This window comes from Blennius ocellaris, assembly GCF_963422515.1.
Source record: "Blennius ocellaris genome assembly, chromosome: 3".
Taxonomy (NCBI): Eukaryota; Metazoa; Chordata; class Actinopteri; order Blenniiformes; family Blenniidae; genus Blennius; species Blennius ocellaris.
Genome location: NC_137652.1, coordinates 24,647,946 through 24,665,447, shown reverse-complemented (window position 1 = coordinate 24,665,447; position 17,502 = coordinate 24,647,946). Strand labels below are relative to the sequence as shown.

Sequence of the window (17,502 nt, the reverse complement as noted above, 5' to 3'; positions counted from 1 at the left end):
GATATAGGGTGTTTGATCACATGTACTGTAGGTTTTGTTACTCCTGTAGGCATTTTCTTTGCTTCATTTAACTTGAGTAGAGTTAAAGAATGCTACATGTTGTTCCCAACAGTATGTATTAGCAAAAAAAAAGTGCTGCTGTTAAAAAGTTAACACCTTTTTAATGAATACATTTGCAACATAAAGATTTAAAAGAAAATCCACAGCAGAGCACACAAATCGCATATGTTTTGACATGTAGTCGTGGTTCAACAGGTCTGATTTAGGGTCTGTTTGCTATAATTTCAAGTCAAAATGCATTCATCATGAAAAACCGGCAAAACAGCATAACTGATGTCTTTTTAAAGACAATTATTTTATGTGCTTTTCATGATCTGACTAAAATCAACCAATTTTCCAACTTCCCCTGGCCTGTTCAATCTTGCAGTGCATGTTTGCAGCACTCGGTGGTGTATTGAGTTGCTTCCAAAGCAACAGAGGTATGGTTTAAATTTTACACTTGGATCCTTTGCAGCAAAATTAAAAATCACAAATAAAAAGAAACTGTAGTTAATTATGACTAAAAAGCCATTAGTTTGAAGTCTTTTCTGTCCTGAATTGTTTGTATCCTTTTGTCATCTGCTTGCACAGTCTGTCCTCATTTGCAGATTTTCACTACAGGTTGTACAGGATAAAAAAAACTAAACATATATAAGCTCTACTGTAATAATAACCTCATTTTGAGCTCATCAATGCTCGTGTTTTGCATATTATAGAGCAGGAGAGGTGCATTGTTTTACAATAAATATCAGAACACAGATGCCCTGCTGCTAAATGAATTCAAGAAGCATTTAAGAGACACGGGGAAGAAGTGGGATGTATTTTTATTGAAATAAAAGCATCCTTGAATCTTCAGGAAAATTGTTTAGAGTGCGGTGTTTTGGATTGGCTCACATTTCTTTTTTCCTGCAGTGTTTCACAAAGCTTTGGCAGGAACTTCTACATTTGAGTCCAATTCAAGCCGCAGTGAAACTAAAAGGAGCTCGTTCACATATTTGCCTCTTTTAGCTGTAATTGTGTTCATTCTCTGGTCTTCGTTTGGCTGATCCAGTTTCTTTATTTGGACTTGGTGGCTCAAACAAGTGCCTGCAGGCTTAACACAAGATCATCAGACTTTGTGGCAGACTTGTGACAATGTGTTCAACAGTTGCTGCTAGAAAGATGTGCAACATGATCTTTTTTTTACTCTAGATAAAGAAATGGAACAGTAGATGTATCTGCATCCCTGCTTCAAGAGTAGAAGGAAGATTCAAATCTTTCCTGTTGCTGGATTTGATCCAAGTTGGATGCATGTTCAAAGAGAATTCAGTTTCTATGCAGACTCACTCAAAGTGAGGGGTTCTACCTTGTGATTACATGCAAATAAAATCTTTCTTTCCTAGAGGCTGATTGGAAACACCCTGCGTAAGGACAGAAGGTCAAAACATGGTTATCCTGTGATTCTGATCGTAAATGCATACAAACTGCAGTGATTCGGATCGTCCAGCTATTGAGTTTGTTTTGTAAGAAGGTTTTCACATGGAGTAGGTGTTTTTTTTTTTGCCTCACGGTGAGATTATGTCTGGTTCAATTCCTGGCTCAGGGCCTTCTTGTGTTTGCATGTTGTTCCTCTGCACAGGTGTGATTTCTTTTCTTTTTCCCCCCCTGTGATAGATCTACTCTGCCTTTTGTCCAATGTCAGTTGGCTCCAGTTTCCTATGAGTATAAGTAAGATATTTTAGGGAACATCTTTTCAAATTTGTCAAAATTAGTTTCACAAGGTTACTGTAGGAAAAGTTTAAACTTAGGTGTAACTGTTTTGCTTGTTTACAGCAATAAATAAAACATCCTCTCATAAACCCATAAATGTGCTAACAGGGGAAAAAAAACTTGATGGGAAAAGTTGAAGGTGTAGAACACCATATTTCCTTGGCTCATGAAATGTGTGTGTGTGTGTGTGTGTGTGTGTGTGTGTGTGTGTGTGTGTGTGTGCGTGTGTGTGCACGCGCACGCGTTGTTTAACGTTACCTGTAGGTGATTGCCTCGTCAGAGAAATGACCTTGCTTCATAATAGACGAACTTGTTCAGATTCAGTCTTCACTATCTTCTGTCTCAGATTCTGCATATGTATCGATCTTTTACAGGTATTTGCGATCCAGCTGCTTTAATGTAATTCGATTTTAAGGTTGTCCAAGTCATGTTCGGATTGCTCGAAGCTAATCAATATTTAATCTGTCTTTGTGGTTGCTCGGCCCTCTCAGGTATTGTCCTGATAACTGTACCTCCGTTGAATGGTTTCTGATTTCTGATTTCATCTTATTTTTCCCCTCGTTTTGCTTTCCTTTATCAGCTCAGAGCAAAAGCCAAAAATCAGAGGTCAAGAAACGTCCATCAAACAGAAGAAAGTTGTGTCTATTTAAACTTGTTAATGTATTTGTTATGCAAGCTTGTGAGCAAGAGTGAGTTAGTTACTTCAAGCTCCTTAAAACATCAGTTGTAAACCTTCAAAACAAGCTTTCACTTTCCTCTCGTATTGAATGCTTTCCATTTTAACTACTCTGTCTATTGGAAGCATTAAAGATTAACTCCCCACAGTCACTCTTTGGCCTACTATCCTCAGACATCCTGTTTATCGCTGCAGGCCACAAGCTGTTGAGGTTCGCCCTCTGCTCGTAAAAATCAAGATGGTGTACATTAAAACCGAAAAAGCCCAGATTAGGGATTTGCCTCAGGGGAGGGAAGTTCTTCATTTTTTGTTTTCCTCTCCAACATGGAAAAACAATTGTCCTGAAAATGACCTCCAATAAAGTTGTGACAGTTTGAATTATTCTCATTTCCTTTTTAAATTTAAATTAATTTCATTTAAAAGCTTAGAACAGGGGTCAAACATAAGGCCTGTTGGCCAAAACGAAACCCCCCCCCCCCCCCCCCCAAGAGTCTCCAATCCAGCCCACTAAGCAGTCAAGCAAATTGTGGAAATTTAAAAGAAAACTTTAATTTTTAAAAATACAAATTCATTAGGAGTACTGGACACAACACTGAGATATTGGTGATGCTGCCATGAAAGCGAACTAATATGTTGCATTGAACTGTTCTCAAAGTGATGCTGTCAGGGTGAGTTTGTAGAAAAATGCAGAATGCAACAGTTATTGACCAATTTCTGGACATTTAGCTTTATTTTGATGGTTTCATTGAAATTGGTTTAATGTTGCACTTGTAGTCATTTTCTGTTTTAATTGTTTCTATATTGGGAAAATGTCGATATTTTCATCACATATACCGGTACTCACAACAAAGAAAAAAGCATTTAAGTTTAAATATAATGATTATTATGGCACAATTTTACCTGTCCAGGCCACTCAAGATATAACTGGGCTGCATGTGGACCCTGAACTGAAATGTCTTGGACACTGCTGCTTCAGACAAACGGCTTGATGGAGGCCTTCCTTTGATTCCTTTGACGTAACATTCAGGGTTTTATCTACGGCATCGAAGCATAACATTAACATTAATTCATTCAGATGTTTCAAAAGGAATGTGGTTAAAGTCCCCTTCTTAACATTATCCCAGCAGTTTGTGGCATTTTTTTTTCTTCAATTTTGTTGTTATATTCCTTCAGATACAGTATAAAAAAAACCCACTGTGGGTGATGGCGTATTTACTCTTTCAAGCTGACCTCTTTGAAACTTTAAAGAAAAGTGAAAATTCTTGATTCCTCTTTCTTGGAGATAAACAGACTTTATGGATGGATGGATTGGTGGATGGATGGATGATTTTCTGCAAAAACAAAATGAAAACACAAGATCCTCCTCAGAAAGCTAAACTAAAAAAAGCTCATACCTTCTCATGCCTTCCTCTCATACCACATTCATATCAATCTTGCGGCAGTTCAGTGAGATCGATAGATTGATTTAATCTATGACACGAAAAATAAGGCAAAAGAATCCAAGTCAGTAAAACTGTGTTTGAAGGCAACACATGCATCCAAGGGTGAACACCTCATACACAAATTGCCTTTATATCTTCTGCTGCAGCATCTCAGCAATAAAAAGAAACCCTTTGTATTTCCAGTACAATACAACTGACTTCAGAGATTGAGGACAGAGTCTCTGAAATGGAAATAGAAGCGATCACAATTATAATTAAATGGTTATATGGTCGTCATTTGAAGTTGATAGATGCCTTAAGGCTAAGTTAAGACTGCTTTTGTGTGCTGAATGCTTCTTGAGACTGAGTGTGGGTTTATTACAGAAAAGGGGGTGGAATGCAACAAGCTACACAGAGGGACATTCAGTATTTATTATAGAAAAAAGGAGACAAGGCAGAAATGAATGATAGTGAGGGTGAAGGAGTTTTTTAGTTGAATTATGATGATTTGTACACAGCACTGATCACTGATATACATATACATTTATCTTAATATGCATGAGAGGGATTTATTTTGCATTACATGTGTATAAATAGGGACAGAGTTGGTTAAATAATTCTTTTACATTAATTAAGCAAGAGCTCCGCCTCATTCAGCCTCTGTTGTGCCATGAAGGACAAGAAACCCCAAACGCCCTCCTCCTGTTAAACTTGTGTCTACTGGCCAGTTTACTTGGCCGGCAGCGTGACCTGCCCCGTCAAAGGAGGTCACGAGGGTTTTAAAGGGGGCTGGATTACTGTCTCGTTCTGTTGTGCAGCACCAAGAACAAATAACTGCTGCTGTACAAAAAATATTAGAAGAAGTAGTCACTGTGTGTTCTACAGCTCCTTCTTCCACACTCCAGTGTATCAGGCTGTGTGAAAAGTAAAGAGCGTTGACATATTTTTAGAAGAGAATAGAAGATATTGTGATTAATCATGGCATTGATAAACTGTTAATTAAGGACCTACTTAATTTATTTTCACTACTGAATCTGAATTCTTTCGTAATGAGGCTGGAAATCTTTCTGCATGCTGCTTTGTGTTTGTCTTCACTTGCTTTCTCTTCACTTGTTGGTGTTCAGTTGAAATCTTAAATAATGCTTTTCCTGCCTATATCTCTTCTACATTATGAAGCAACCAGGCCAGTCGTTGCTTCATAATGCCGTTAAACTCTTTTTTTGAGTTTAACGGCAGTTTGCATCCATAAAGTTGCATTACCACCATCTGTTGAAAGAAAGAAAGAAAGAAAGAAAGAAAGAAAGAAAGAAAGAAAGACTTTGGGTTTAAAGTAGAGCTAGCTGTTAGTTGTATCTTCCCAGTAAAGTAGATGTGAAACCGAAACTAAGGCCTCGTTGGTAGTTTGATAATCACTGCAAGTGCTATCAAACTGTCCATACAAATATCTTGTGTGTGTGGTGTCACTAGAAAAACAACCAACAGCACCCACCAGTGGCTCAAGCTGAAAACTACATCTATTTCAGTGTTTCTGCTGTTTCTGTGGAAATGACGATTGATTTCAAAACGTTGCAGTATCAATGCAAAACTTTTCGGAAACAAATCGCAAAAACAATGTCCTTTCACTTGTAAGTCCTGCCATCTTTTTACCTATTTATGGCTTCCCTTTGGGAGGTTATGGTCTCAAACACAGTTTCCAGGCTGAAAATGTCTCCTGGTGGAGACTTGTCCATATGGTGATGGTTCCTCACTTGGTTTACTTGCACTCAAATGCTGGGTCGTTGCCTTCGGGTGTTTGTGTGTCTGTGTGCGGGATGTGTGTATGTGTACATTGTATTGGTAGGCACTTGGGTCCTTTTTGAAATGGTGACAGGTCCCACCAATACCGATACATGTACACCAAGGTACATCAGGTACATCACTCGAGGATTTAGAGATACTAACAAAACTAAAATGAAACTAAAAGAGCAAAAGTGATTTGATTATTTTTAGTTACTAATTAGTTTCCTGTTTTTCTTTGACTTCTTTCCACAGTTCAAAAAACATGCTTGTTAGGCGACTCTATGTATGCAGGGATTGTGTGGGTCTCCTCATTAGCACTCCGGTGGCCTGAGAACATGTGTTCCTGATCTTGTTCCCTGATGCCACCACCCTCCACTGGGCCATTAAAAGTTTCCAAACAATCCGTTCAATACTGCTAAACAAGTGCCAGATCATGTGAAGCTCATGTGACAGCCGTCCCACCCCACTTACTGCTCCTGTGTCTGTTTGTAGCTCTCCACAGGTGAACAAGCGGCTCTTTTCTGTCACCACATTGTTGAAGGTCACCCAATGAGGTCAGCCTTTTGGTGGCATGTGATCCAAGGTGAAGCTCGGTTGTCAGCTTATCTTTCTTCTCTCGGCTTGATGGCACCACCTGGGACTCTTCTTCCCTTTGTTTATGTCTATGTGCCTCCCCTGTTGCACCCCGATAACAGGCAGGTGTATTTATGAGGTGGACTTGACGGTCTAACAGCTGGTCCCTGACCAGACGACCCAGATTTCCTCACTTCCTGCTTCACATATCTGACACATCTCAAGCCAGTCCAACTCCAGGGGCTTGATGTCAAATAGTTAGAGTGAAGTTACTGTCTGACACCTGGTCCCACAGCGTCAAAGTGACTTCAACAGTGGTGTTTGAAACGAAAAAGTGCAACTAGCTTGTGATCTACAGATCTAAATTACTAAATCCATCTGTAATACCCACTTAATGCAGGTCAGATTGTTATTAGTTATTTGGAAAGTATCTGTTGTGTAAATTGTAATGGTCCTCTTCAGTTTGGCCTTTATTTTATTGAAGTGTTGCTGTGGCAGCTTAGCTGTCAGCTCTGTGTGAGTCAGTCTGATTTAATCATCATGTCCAGCTGAACTTACATCCAGTAGATAAAGAAAGATGCTCTTTGATGTTAGTGCTTCTATAAATAAACAGATTGAAGAGTCAATGACGACAATACGAAGACACCAAAACCGTTGAAATATTCTTCCATATCGCTGCTGACCTCTCAAAGATATATTACAACACGTTGAAAAGAGACGATGGCTTCTCTTATGGTTTGTCATGATGACAAGAGCATCCCGACGTGGATCGTCATCACTGACCGGCCCATTGGTGGCTCTGTGGACGAGACACTGAAGTTGATTCAGGCTTTCAAGGACACCAATAAATCGCACAGTAGTGCCTTCCTTCAGATTATAATGTGTGTGTGTGTGTGTGTGTGTGTGTGTGTGTGTGTGTGTGTGTGTGTGTGTGTGTGTGTGTGTGTGTGTGTGTGTGTGTGTGTGTGTGTGTGTGTGTGTGTGTGTGTATAAAGGAGTATTAATACATGTTCTCTATTCACTAACTGTTCAAAAACTATAATGTTTTTTCACTGGGGGCCTCTCTCAATGTAAAAAAGACAATACTGTTGTAATGTGGTTTATAATTGCACTATATTTAAATTAAGTTAACATTGGCTGAAATTGAATAATAATGAAGAGCCCCACCGATAAATGTATCACCATTACCAGAACTACTCAGCGTGTCAGAGCAATCGAGTCTCAGTATTGGACTGAAGTAGAAATCTCAATTATCTATGGCCACCTTTTCCATCCAGTTTGTAAGAATATATCTGTTATATTTACCAGATTGTAAGTTTCCATCTGTCATCGGTGCCTGCAAAACCCTTGCTGCTCAAATGTATAGATTTTCACTGCAACTTGGGCTCAATAAATCGATACAGAATGTCGCCAAGTTAGAAAAGTTCTGCAACAAAATCGTGATCGTACTGTATGTTATTTTTGACATAAATTATATACGGTTAATAACTTCTGCAAACAATGATGAGTCAGCATGTTTTGAGCAATGAAAAGTTTGAATCGTTATAATAGCGAGTGTATTCATGAACAGGAGAATTTAAAGCTGAGAGGGGGACTCTGGATTATTGTGAAAGAATGACTAACGTGGCTCACTGTAATAATAAATGTGCAGTTTTCAAGAATCCCCTCGAGTGCAACCGTGACTTCTGTCTAATAACACAGACGCACACAGAGCCTGAGGAATCTTTCCAATAAGTAATCCCACCTCACTAACAGAAGAGTGGATGCATGTATGCACTGCGGTGTGTTAACCTGGTAGAAAAACTACTTAGGCCATCCAAGGTTTTTCCACATGGCTTCACTCTCTGTACCCGAAGAAAGAGGACGTTCACTGTGAGAGTCTGCAGGAAGACAAATTGTTCCAGTCTTACAGAATATAGAGTGGTGAGACAAGTCTCGAGATCTCCCATCGTATTCTGAGTAAAGTTTCAGATTAGAGTATTTCCTCTCGTGCATAATCAACAAGTGTGCATGTTGTTGTCCCTCAGATGTGTATTTTGTAGTGAGCTCCGAGTTCCTCTCTGTTCGACTTATTTCCTCCCGGCTCGCTTCCCTCCATTGACTTTCAGCAATTTTGCTGGCTGCCACTCTTCACCCATTATGCAGATTTCCTGTCACGTTTGGATGTAAGGGCGCCCCGCTCGTCACCCGCCACCACCCTCCCACACTAACACACAGCCTGCCGTCTTTGTTTATTCTCAGCTCATTAACTAATTAGTCATCTACTCAGTCACTGTGGGTGCTTCCCCGTCTGCGCTGTCACTCGGTAATTGGTGGAATATGTTGCGACAATGTAATTTGGACGGGGGTCACCGGGGAGACCTTTTCAGTTCTGACTGAAATGAGACACTGAGGAATGAAGGAATCCAGTAGCTTTGTGATCACCCTTCAGATTGGAGGAGAAACTCTTGCACAGGGTTTTGAGGGATGGTAAGTGTTTCTGAATAACCTGACGAGATAGGTTGTTTGTTTTGTTTATAAATTGAGGCAAACAGATTTCAAACTTTCTTTTCCTTATCGGTGGCTCTTTTTATAATTTCCCTTTTGGCCAGATTTACCAATTTCACAAAGTGAAAAAGCATCATTTTGCTTTCAGAAACGTTTCACGTTCGCCTGATTTTGAAAACGATATCCGTTGACACAGAAATATAAAAAAGAATGTAGCTCGCATGCCAGGCTATGAGTTGGTGCTGTGTTATTGTTGTTTTTAATGAAACCACATACATACACACACTAACGTTTATCATAGCTGTTGCATTCTGCATGTATTTACACACTTCCCATAACAGCGTGGCTTTGAGGCTTTGACTTTGACAACAATGACAGCATCACTGATATCTCAACTCGGGTCTCAAGGTTGTGTTGTGATGCTACTCTTAAGAAATGAAAAAAGAAAATTGGATTGGATTGGATTGGCCGGATTGGAACCTCTTGTACCAATTTTTGCCCACAGGCCTTATATTTGACATCCCTAGTCTACCCTCCCCCCCCCCCCCCCCCACACACACACACACACACTCACACACACACACACACACACACACACACACACACACACACACACACACACATCCAACAGACAATTTACTGTAAACTGCTTCTGTCTCATAAACACGACAAAGGACATGAACCACAACGCTAAATGACTGTGCAATCCACACTTTTTACTGCAACCCGTATACCCCCCCCCCCCCCCGAAAATATAAACCCCATCATGAAATCACTTGTACTTATTTGTATTTCTATGTTGTTATATTACCTTTTCTATGTCTTAATCTCTTTTTAAACATGTTAGTAAGCCACATCCGAGGTTGGGTGACAAAATATTTTTCTTTTCATTGTTGAACAAAATGAATATTAATAAATATTTTTATTTAAATCTAAGCAAGCCAGGGCTGCAAACTTCCAAACTTTAAATATGAACATGATTCACAATTAACTCTAAACTCAAGCTCCATACAGGCTGGCTCAACCGTCCGTCCATCATTAGAATATAGATATGATCCTGACGAGTTCTGGTTTGAGGCTCTTGCATGAGAAGTCTTTATGTCTATTCCTCCAACTGCTGCAGCTGTAACAGCTGTCTTTATGTCTCCATAGTTTCTTTACTGGATTTATTCTTTTGATTTTATTTCTTAAATAAATTTGTTTTTCTTTAGTGTCGTGTATCTATTTATCTTCCGTGCTGTGACAGAGTGTATCAGCCAGAACTTCTCAGGATCACATTATACTGTGACAGCAGAACTGGTGAAAGAAATAATGCTCATGCTCAATGCTCCAGGAGAAGATACAGTATGTTTCCTTCACAACTGACTGCGCTCGCTTTTTCCTCGACGTGCTGAGTGATTCAGCCACTGTTAGACAGACTCATAAACCTCCTCATGAAGGCTAATGAATTCAGGAGAGTCCTAATGGGGAAAAAAATACCATCAATAGAGTTGAAGTTCACCCAGTTAAAAGTGTTTTTGTTACATTCATCACATTGTATTCATGATTTTGCAATCTATTTAGAACTATTTAATTGGGTAGGTAAGTGTGGGATGTAAGTATATTCTGAATATTGCATTACACTGTTGAGATAGCAGAAACAGAAGAATGTACATTATTCCTAATTCCCTGTAGTTTTAAACACCTAAATTCCTAAATTGTTCCCTTTTAAGCTCCTTGCTAATTTCATGACAGTGATCAGTTACTAACTAACGGGTTCATTACGGGCCCATTACTGTCAGCACATTGTGAGCTCACCAAGTTTCCCTTGGTGATTCAGCGTTGCATGAACCGTGTTGGGAACAATTGCAATAAAAAACTGAAGCTGATTTGATGTCATGCTTAAATCAGAGGATGAGACTTCAGGTGTTTTGAGACTTCAGGACTGAAATAATCAGGGCTGTCAAATGTTTAAAACGCTCACAATCTTTGTGAATGAATGCATCATTGACACTTTTCTTCATATTTAAATCTGTCCTTTTGAATTTGCATCATGGATGCACACTGCATGCAAACATAATTTATTGGAGCTTTTTGCTCTTTGTATATTAACATGTTGATTTTATGAGATAGCTATGAACTTGCAATATGTTGTGCAACGGCTGTGGCTCAGTTGGTAGAGCGAGTTGGCCCTCAATTGGAAGGTTGCAGGTACGATTTTCTATCTGTCTACATATGGAAGTGTCCTTGAGCAAGACACTAAACCCCAAATTGCTCCTAATGAATGGAATCCCATGGCCACCTCCATTGGTGTGTATGAATGGGTATGTGAATGGGTGAATGTGATAAACAATGTAAAGTGATTTGGGGACTGCTCAAGTGGAAAAGCACTATATAAGTGAAATCCATTTACCAATTGATGAAGTAGTAGCTGTTAAGAGCTTCAGCTAATGCAGCCAGTTCATGAGAAAGACAGTAGATCTACCGCAGCTTATTTAAAAAAAAAAAAAAAAAAGCTACTGAACCTTTAGCGATTGTAACTCGGCTGCTGATTTCATAATGGTCGTTGCATTTGAAATTGTGTTTATTCCATCAGTGTACTGTTCCCTCGGGGATTTGGTGTTCCATTTCAGTGCTGGAAATAATTGCAATAATGAATCTGATTGGATTAGAATCATTACCGTGTGTGGGAAAACATTTTGGAAATTGAATTTAACTGCTGGATTGATTGAAACTATGGAGACTGTTTACATGTCAATGTTTCAAAACATTCTTTTTGTGCTTTCGTTGCACCATTTCTTGTAAACATACACCTAAAACAAAATGAAAGCTTATCTTTTTAACTTAAACAGGGCTAATGTTCTACCATTTGTCATCTTTGCCTTCACTCCCTACCTTCTGTAACCTTTGTCCTTGTGCCTCCAGGTTGCTTTGGCGGCGTGTACCAGAGGAAGCTGTACCGTGACCTGATGATAAACTACAATCGTCTGGAGAGACCAGTCCAGAACGACTCTGCACCCATCGTGGTGGATCTGGGCCTCACGTTGCTCCAGATCATTGATGTGGTGAGTGTGTATGAAAAATGTTGTCTGTCGAGTAAACAGCAGGCGAAGGCGTGCACATGTGTGTGTGTGTGCAATTTTTGAATGCAAGGACAATGTTGAATCCACTTTGTGAAGCTCTTTTGCATATAATGAATGTTTGACTGGATTCTTTTACTTTTTCTTGTGTTTGTAGCAAAGTTTTTTCATCTGATTTGCAGATTGACTGTGTTGCATGCTAATGCACGTTCTTTGATCTTGTAGCAATTCATCTCCTTCTGAACTTTAAACTGTTTTTCCACCAGGGGCAGCACCCAATCAAGTGTGAATATTTGTTTTGAAGTCCTTTGTTGAATCAAAGTTCCATTTTCGCCCTCGTACACCGTGATGGATCAGTAGCGTTTACGAGAAGTGGCATTGTCACTGGCTCAATCTGTCCACGTCTCCTCCAGATTTCACTTAAATTGACTATTCGGTTGAACATTTTAAATGTCTTTCTTCCTTCAGAGTTCACCCTCTACTTCATTGTGTGTTCTTCTCCCATCTCATGCACAAAACGACATACACCCCCGCCTGTTAGCCACACCACACAGCCGGAGCGCTCAACCAAAAAAGCCAAGTGGACACGTTGTCACATCCCCGAGTCAGCCCTGTCACAAGACGTGTACATCTCCTCATGATCACCACATGGTGATGGACTGTAATATAGGAATCTCATTCTATTATTAATATCAGGTCTCTCACTGCACAGAGAAAACAACATTTGAATGTATTCTTAGAGGCTGTGAATGACAGATTGGACTCAGAGCGTCGAGAGATGAATGCCTCTGGAGAACACACGGCACTTTTGAAACATGTGGGAAAACAGAGTTTCTTCATACTCAAATTAACTTTATTACTAAGAACATGCGGTGAAGTCACTATTCATCAAATCACCTTCCATTTGTTGAAGATGAATTGCAGAATATGATTGATGATGGAACGTTTGCTGCAAGCTTTGTTTGTTAACTATGTTATTTGTCGGCTCGTTGCATAATGAATAAGCTGGAACAAGCAGGTGAATTAGTGCTTACTGGGCAGTTGTAAATAATGTAAAGTTGTGTTTGTGTGTGTGTGTGTGAGAGTGTATGTGCTTAATGTGGCCTTTGATTCCTCCATCTGCTCCTAACTGTGAAACTGGGGCAGGTTGATAGAGGCCAGATTCCCCAGACCAGATTCACCACCATGAATAATGACAGGAATGAAACCACCAAAAAGTGACCAACAAAGACCTGAAATGTGTTTGGGAGAATTTATTATTTCACTTTGATTATTTTAACTTTTTTTTTTAAGAGTGTAGTTTTTTAAATTTTTCTCTTTCCAAGTGGTCATTTTTCAATTACATCTTATATAAAAATACTATATTTGCTGGAATTCATCGGCGACAAAAGCAAAACTCTTTACATGTTGCTGTAGTTAGATGCTTTTGTCTGTAGCAGTTTTCAATAGAGCTAATTATTACATTTCAATTTCCCTTGATTATGTTTAATCATAATTAGTAAATATAATTAAAAAAAATGTGTGTGTCAATGAATACTTCTACTTATACTAGCTTCATACTTTGATTCTTTCCATGATGACATCCTGCTGGGATGTGGCATCACCCTGACCCAAATGTGTTTTTATTCTGATAATACTGTGCACACTGAATACTTGTACACACAATAACCAGTCACAATAACATGATTGGCTTCTTACCTGGTACAGTGTATTGTGGATCTGATTTACATGTAAAGCAAGCTTGAAAAGAAATCAATGGTCAGATCTCCTTTCTTCAGAGGTTGTTCGGGAGATTTAAATATTTAGAACCGTGTCTGCTAACATATGCTGCTGCAGAGTTGACAGATCTGTGCTCGTCTGTGTTTGCTGCTCTCAACCGTGAGACAGACCAGGATGTTTAGAGACTGATGCTGTTACTAAACCAGGCCAAGCATCACATGGACCACACTGGGTCTGATGTGGAGCAGAAGAAACTTGACCTCATCTCTTGAACCGTTCCAACATCTCATCCGGTAAAGGCGAGTTATCGAAGACGTCTGTAGAAATCTGTGTGGGAAGCAGAAATAAGGATTTATGATTTAAAGATTTCTTTGATTCAATGTATTTGTAGCACTGATCCTTCTGGTCTGAAAAGAGGTGGAGTGAAATCCTCTTGTTTCTTGAAATCCACACATGAAAAGCCTCTTCAAGAACAATGTATAGGGATATTTCACCGCGAAACCCCTGAATACATATGACAAAAGACGTCTTTCATGATTAGATGACGTCAAGTGACTTGCGATGAAATACAGTTAGGATTTTTCATTAAATTCAAGTGTCCATCAGTCGCCTGGCCTGGCTGTCTGAAACCAATCACAGCAGATTTATGAGAAGATTAGTGTTTACAGCGACTCTGACAGGCTTGATACTGCCCATTGCAGCTGAGCAAAATCCCACCGAGCACCACAAAAGAGAGGTCAGGCTCCGTGTAGAAGGGAAATACAACAACCGTAAAGCAGAGCCAAATCTGCCCCTTTGTGCGCCGTCGATACAGCAAAGGGATGCAGAAAATGTTGCTTTGTGAAAAGCACAATAGGAGGCTGCTCTATTTCAGCAGCGGAGACGGAGTTAAAGGAGATCCGATCAGGGAGGACAGGTGGCGATAAGAGTGCGAATTAAGGAGGAGGGGTAGAGGAAACTGTGTGAGGATCCTTTCACACAACAAGGACAAGTAATGACAGTGTTTAATCATATTTCATAAGCTAATGTAGATCTTCACTCAGAAGATTAAATGTAATCACCTACAAAGGTGTTTATTAATGTTTTATATGAATTCTCATTAAAATGCTGCAGATTCTGTTTGAGTCACACTTCTACAAGCTAAAATGAACATTTAAAAAAAGTGTGTATCCAACATCATGTGCTTTTTTTTTTTTAAACTTGAGATCTCCTGCACAATGAATTTGTCACCAACAAACTGAATGCATCTACAGTATACAAGCTGGAGTGTGACTGGAGATCAGACAGTTTTTACATAGATGTATGTACACACACACACACACACACACACACACACACACACACACACACACACACACACACACACACACACACACGTGTGTGTGTGTACATACGTCTATGTAGAGCATAAACAGCTTAAATAAAATCTGAGCCTGAAACTTTAGTTTATAACCCTGCACTCTCCTCTGTGACTGTTTCAGAAAATACTTGGTCCTGATAGGAGAAGAAAAAAAAACTAAGGAGAGCTGATAAGAAATGAAATGATACAGAAGAAATTGAGAGAAATAAAAGGGGAATAAATTGATTTTACCGCAGTGCTATTGAGGAAAACTTTTCAAAGGAATGAAGTCGCGGCATTATTTCAGCTTCGGTCACGGGTAGAAGATAAAGTCACACCAGTGAATTCAGTCTGAGAGGCGGCTGTGACGATTGCTCTTTATTCCAGTGTGAAAGAGCACAACAAGCACGATGTGTGTCGGTGTGTAACAGGAGGAAAGAAACTTGTCAATGTCATGTTTTGTTGTGGAAGACAGATTAAAGCACATTTCTGACTTGGTTTTTTTTGCACATCTTCTGCTTCTGACCTCTGACTTTTTTTTTTTTTTACAAACATATCAGATTGTCTGTTCTGCCTCAACCTGTCAGTCCAGATTACTACACCTCTCATTTTCACATGATATTCTTTGTGTTTTCACCTCCACGTTGTCCTTTTTCGTCCGCAGATGACCTTGAGCTCAATTTCCATCACATTGTTTTAAATCTCTCTTGTTCAATGTTTAAGCATCGAACCGTCATTTCGTTGTCACTGGAAAACGCTGATGCAAAAAAACCTATTTCCTTTTAATTTCCTTGTATTTCTGGAATTGGCACTGAAGCGGTGACGTTTGCCTTCTGTCCCGTGACACTGAAGAGAACTCATGACAAAGAAATTTGTCATTTTGTCACTCAGCTCTGAATCATCTGCTGTCTGGCTCCATCTCATATTCCCAGCTCATATTTACCGCTCATGCAGACGTTAATCCATGGACATCCTCTCCTGTGGTGCAGTGGTTTGCACTCTCGCATTATAGCAAACATAACTGAGTTTGGCTATTCTTCCCTGCCATGCTTAATGTGAGTTTACACATATGACGACAAGTCAGGAATGGAATGAATCTCAATTCCTGATGACTGATCACGATTTTGACCTGAACCGTACGATTCAGGGAGGGGCGTCACACGCCATCATGGACAGTCTCGACCTGTTATCACGTGTTTCAATTAATAGCACGAAACTGTGGCAAATTATCACGAGTCATTACACACGGCCATCAATATTATTTTGCAGTGTTTTGTGGTAATGTGCACAACTGCGAACTGTTGTGCGCCATTGCGCATCGTCATTTTTGTTGCGAATCGGGAGAATTTGATTCATACAGTGGTGGATTTTGGTCTGAGCAATGTGGGCAGCCGCCCAGGGTTCAATCTGTGAAGGAGCGCACTGCGCATTAGAGAAGAAGAGAATCACAAGGTGCATCCCGTGGAGGAACGGGTGCTCACCCAGGATGTAAAACAAGCCAGGGCCGCGGCTGGGTGTATGTATACGTATGGATCCAAATACACCCGTCATTCAACCTTCAGCTGCTGAACAGTTCACATGCTCCAGATTTAGCCACATCCAGCGAAATGTACAGTGGCAGCCCACTGCTCTGAGCATATACAGCTCAGGTTAGCTATGAAAAAGATGGTTTTGGACATTTCCCCAAGGAGATAAATGAATTATACATTCTTTCTTGCTGGTTACACTGGACACAGCTGTGAGGGTTCTGGGATGGATGGATGGATGGGTGGATGGATGGATGGATGGATGGATGGATGGATGGAGATTCTCTTCATCTTCATGCTTCAAAACCTTGCATGTTGCCTCTAAACTGATTGCAGGTGTGAATGTGTCCATCTATGTTAGAAGGTGTATGGATCTTTGGATGAATGGACTAATAGATGTGGAGATGTTTAGATTGATGACCCAACTCCAGAATATTCTAATGCAGGCACGTGACTCTCAGCTGATTGCTTTTTTTTTCTGTCTCCTCCTGTTTTCCACCAGGATGAAAAGAACCAAGTGTTGATCACGAACGCCTGGCTGCAGCTGGTACGTCTCCTCTATGATCATCACTGCACAGCAATCAGGCTTCAGAATATTTTGGGAAAAACGTGTGTTTTTGTCCTCTGGACTCTGTCACGAGTGTTTGTTCTAAAATCTTACTGCTTTTAAAGGTATGAAGTCAGACATGAGCCAAACCTCAGAAAAACACAATAAAACCCATGACTTCTTGTGATAGAACAATAAAAATCACCTCCAGAGTTGGATTAGGTTGTAGTTTTGTTCTGAAAGCAATCAGCAGCATCATGTCTATGTCACAAATACATGTTTTGTGGATTAATATTTAATAAGAGCATGACACAATGAGGTATTTATTGTCAGCATTATGCCACAAGGGATGGGTTAAAAAATATGTTTTCAAAGGTTTTCTTACAAAGCTCACTTCACATTCTCTCTTTGTAGTTTTATATTTTCCACCAGCTTCATGACTGATGTCCTCAGGTCATACTAACCATTTTTAATGTTTCTACATTTCTCAGGCTTTCCATTGAATTACAGACACATCTGATTTAAAATAATAACACACTTAGCTTTTTCAAATAATAGGTGGTCGGTTTCAGACAAAGGGAAGAGAAA

General features: G+C 39.8%; 1 protein-coding gene across 1 annotated transcript in view; it reads left to right on the top strand.

The window, feature by feature from the left end:
• Positions 1-17,502, top strand: part of LOC308149425 (neuronal acetylcholine receptor subunit alpha-7-like) — a gene marked incomplete at both ends in the record, with an annotated part of 41,441 nt that overhangs the window by 2,907 nt on the left and 21,032 nt on the right. Inside the window, 2 exons of the mRNA XM_080521156.1 lie at positions 11,629-11,768; positions 16,870-16,914. Of these exons, the coding sequence (XP_080377282.1) occupies positions 11,629-11,768; positions 16,870-16,914 (185 nt within the window). The remainder of the gene's footprint in view (positions 1-11,628; positions 11,769-16,869; positions 16,915-17,502) is intronic.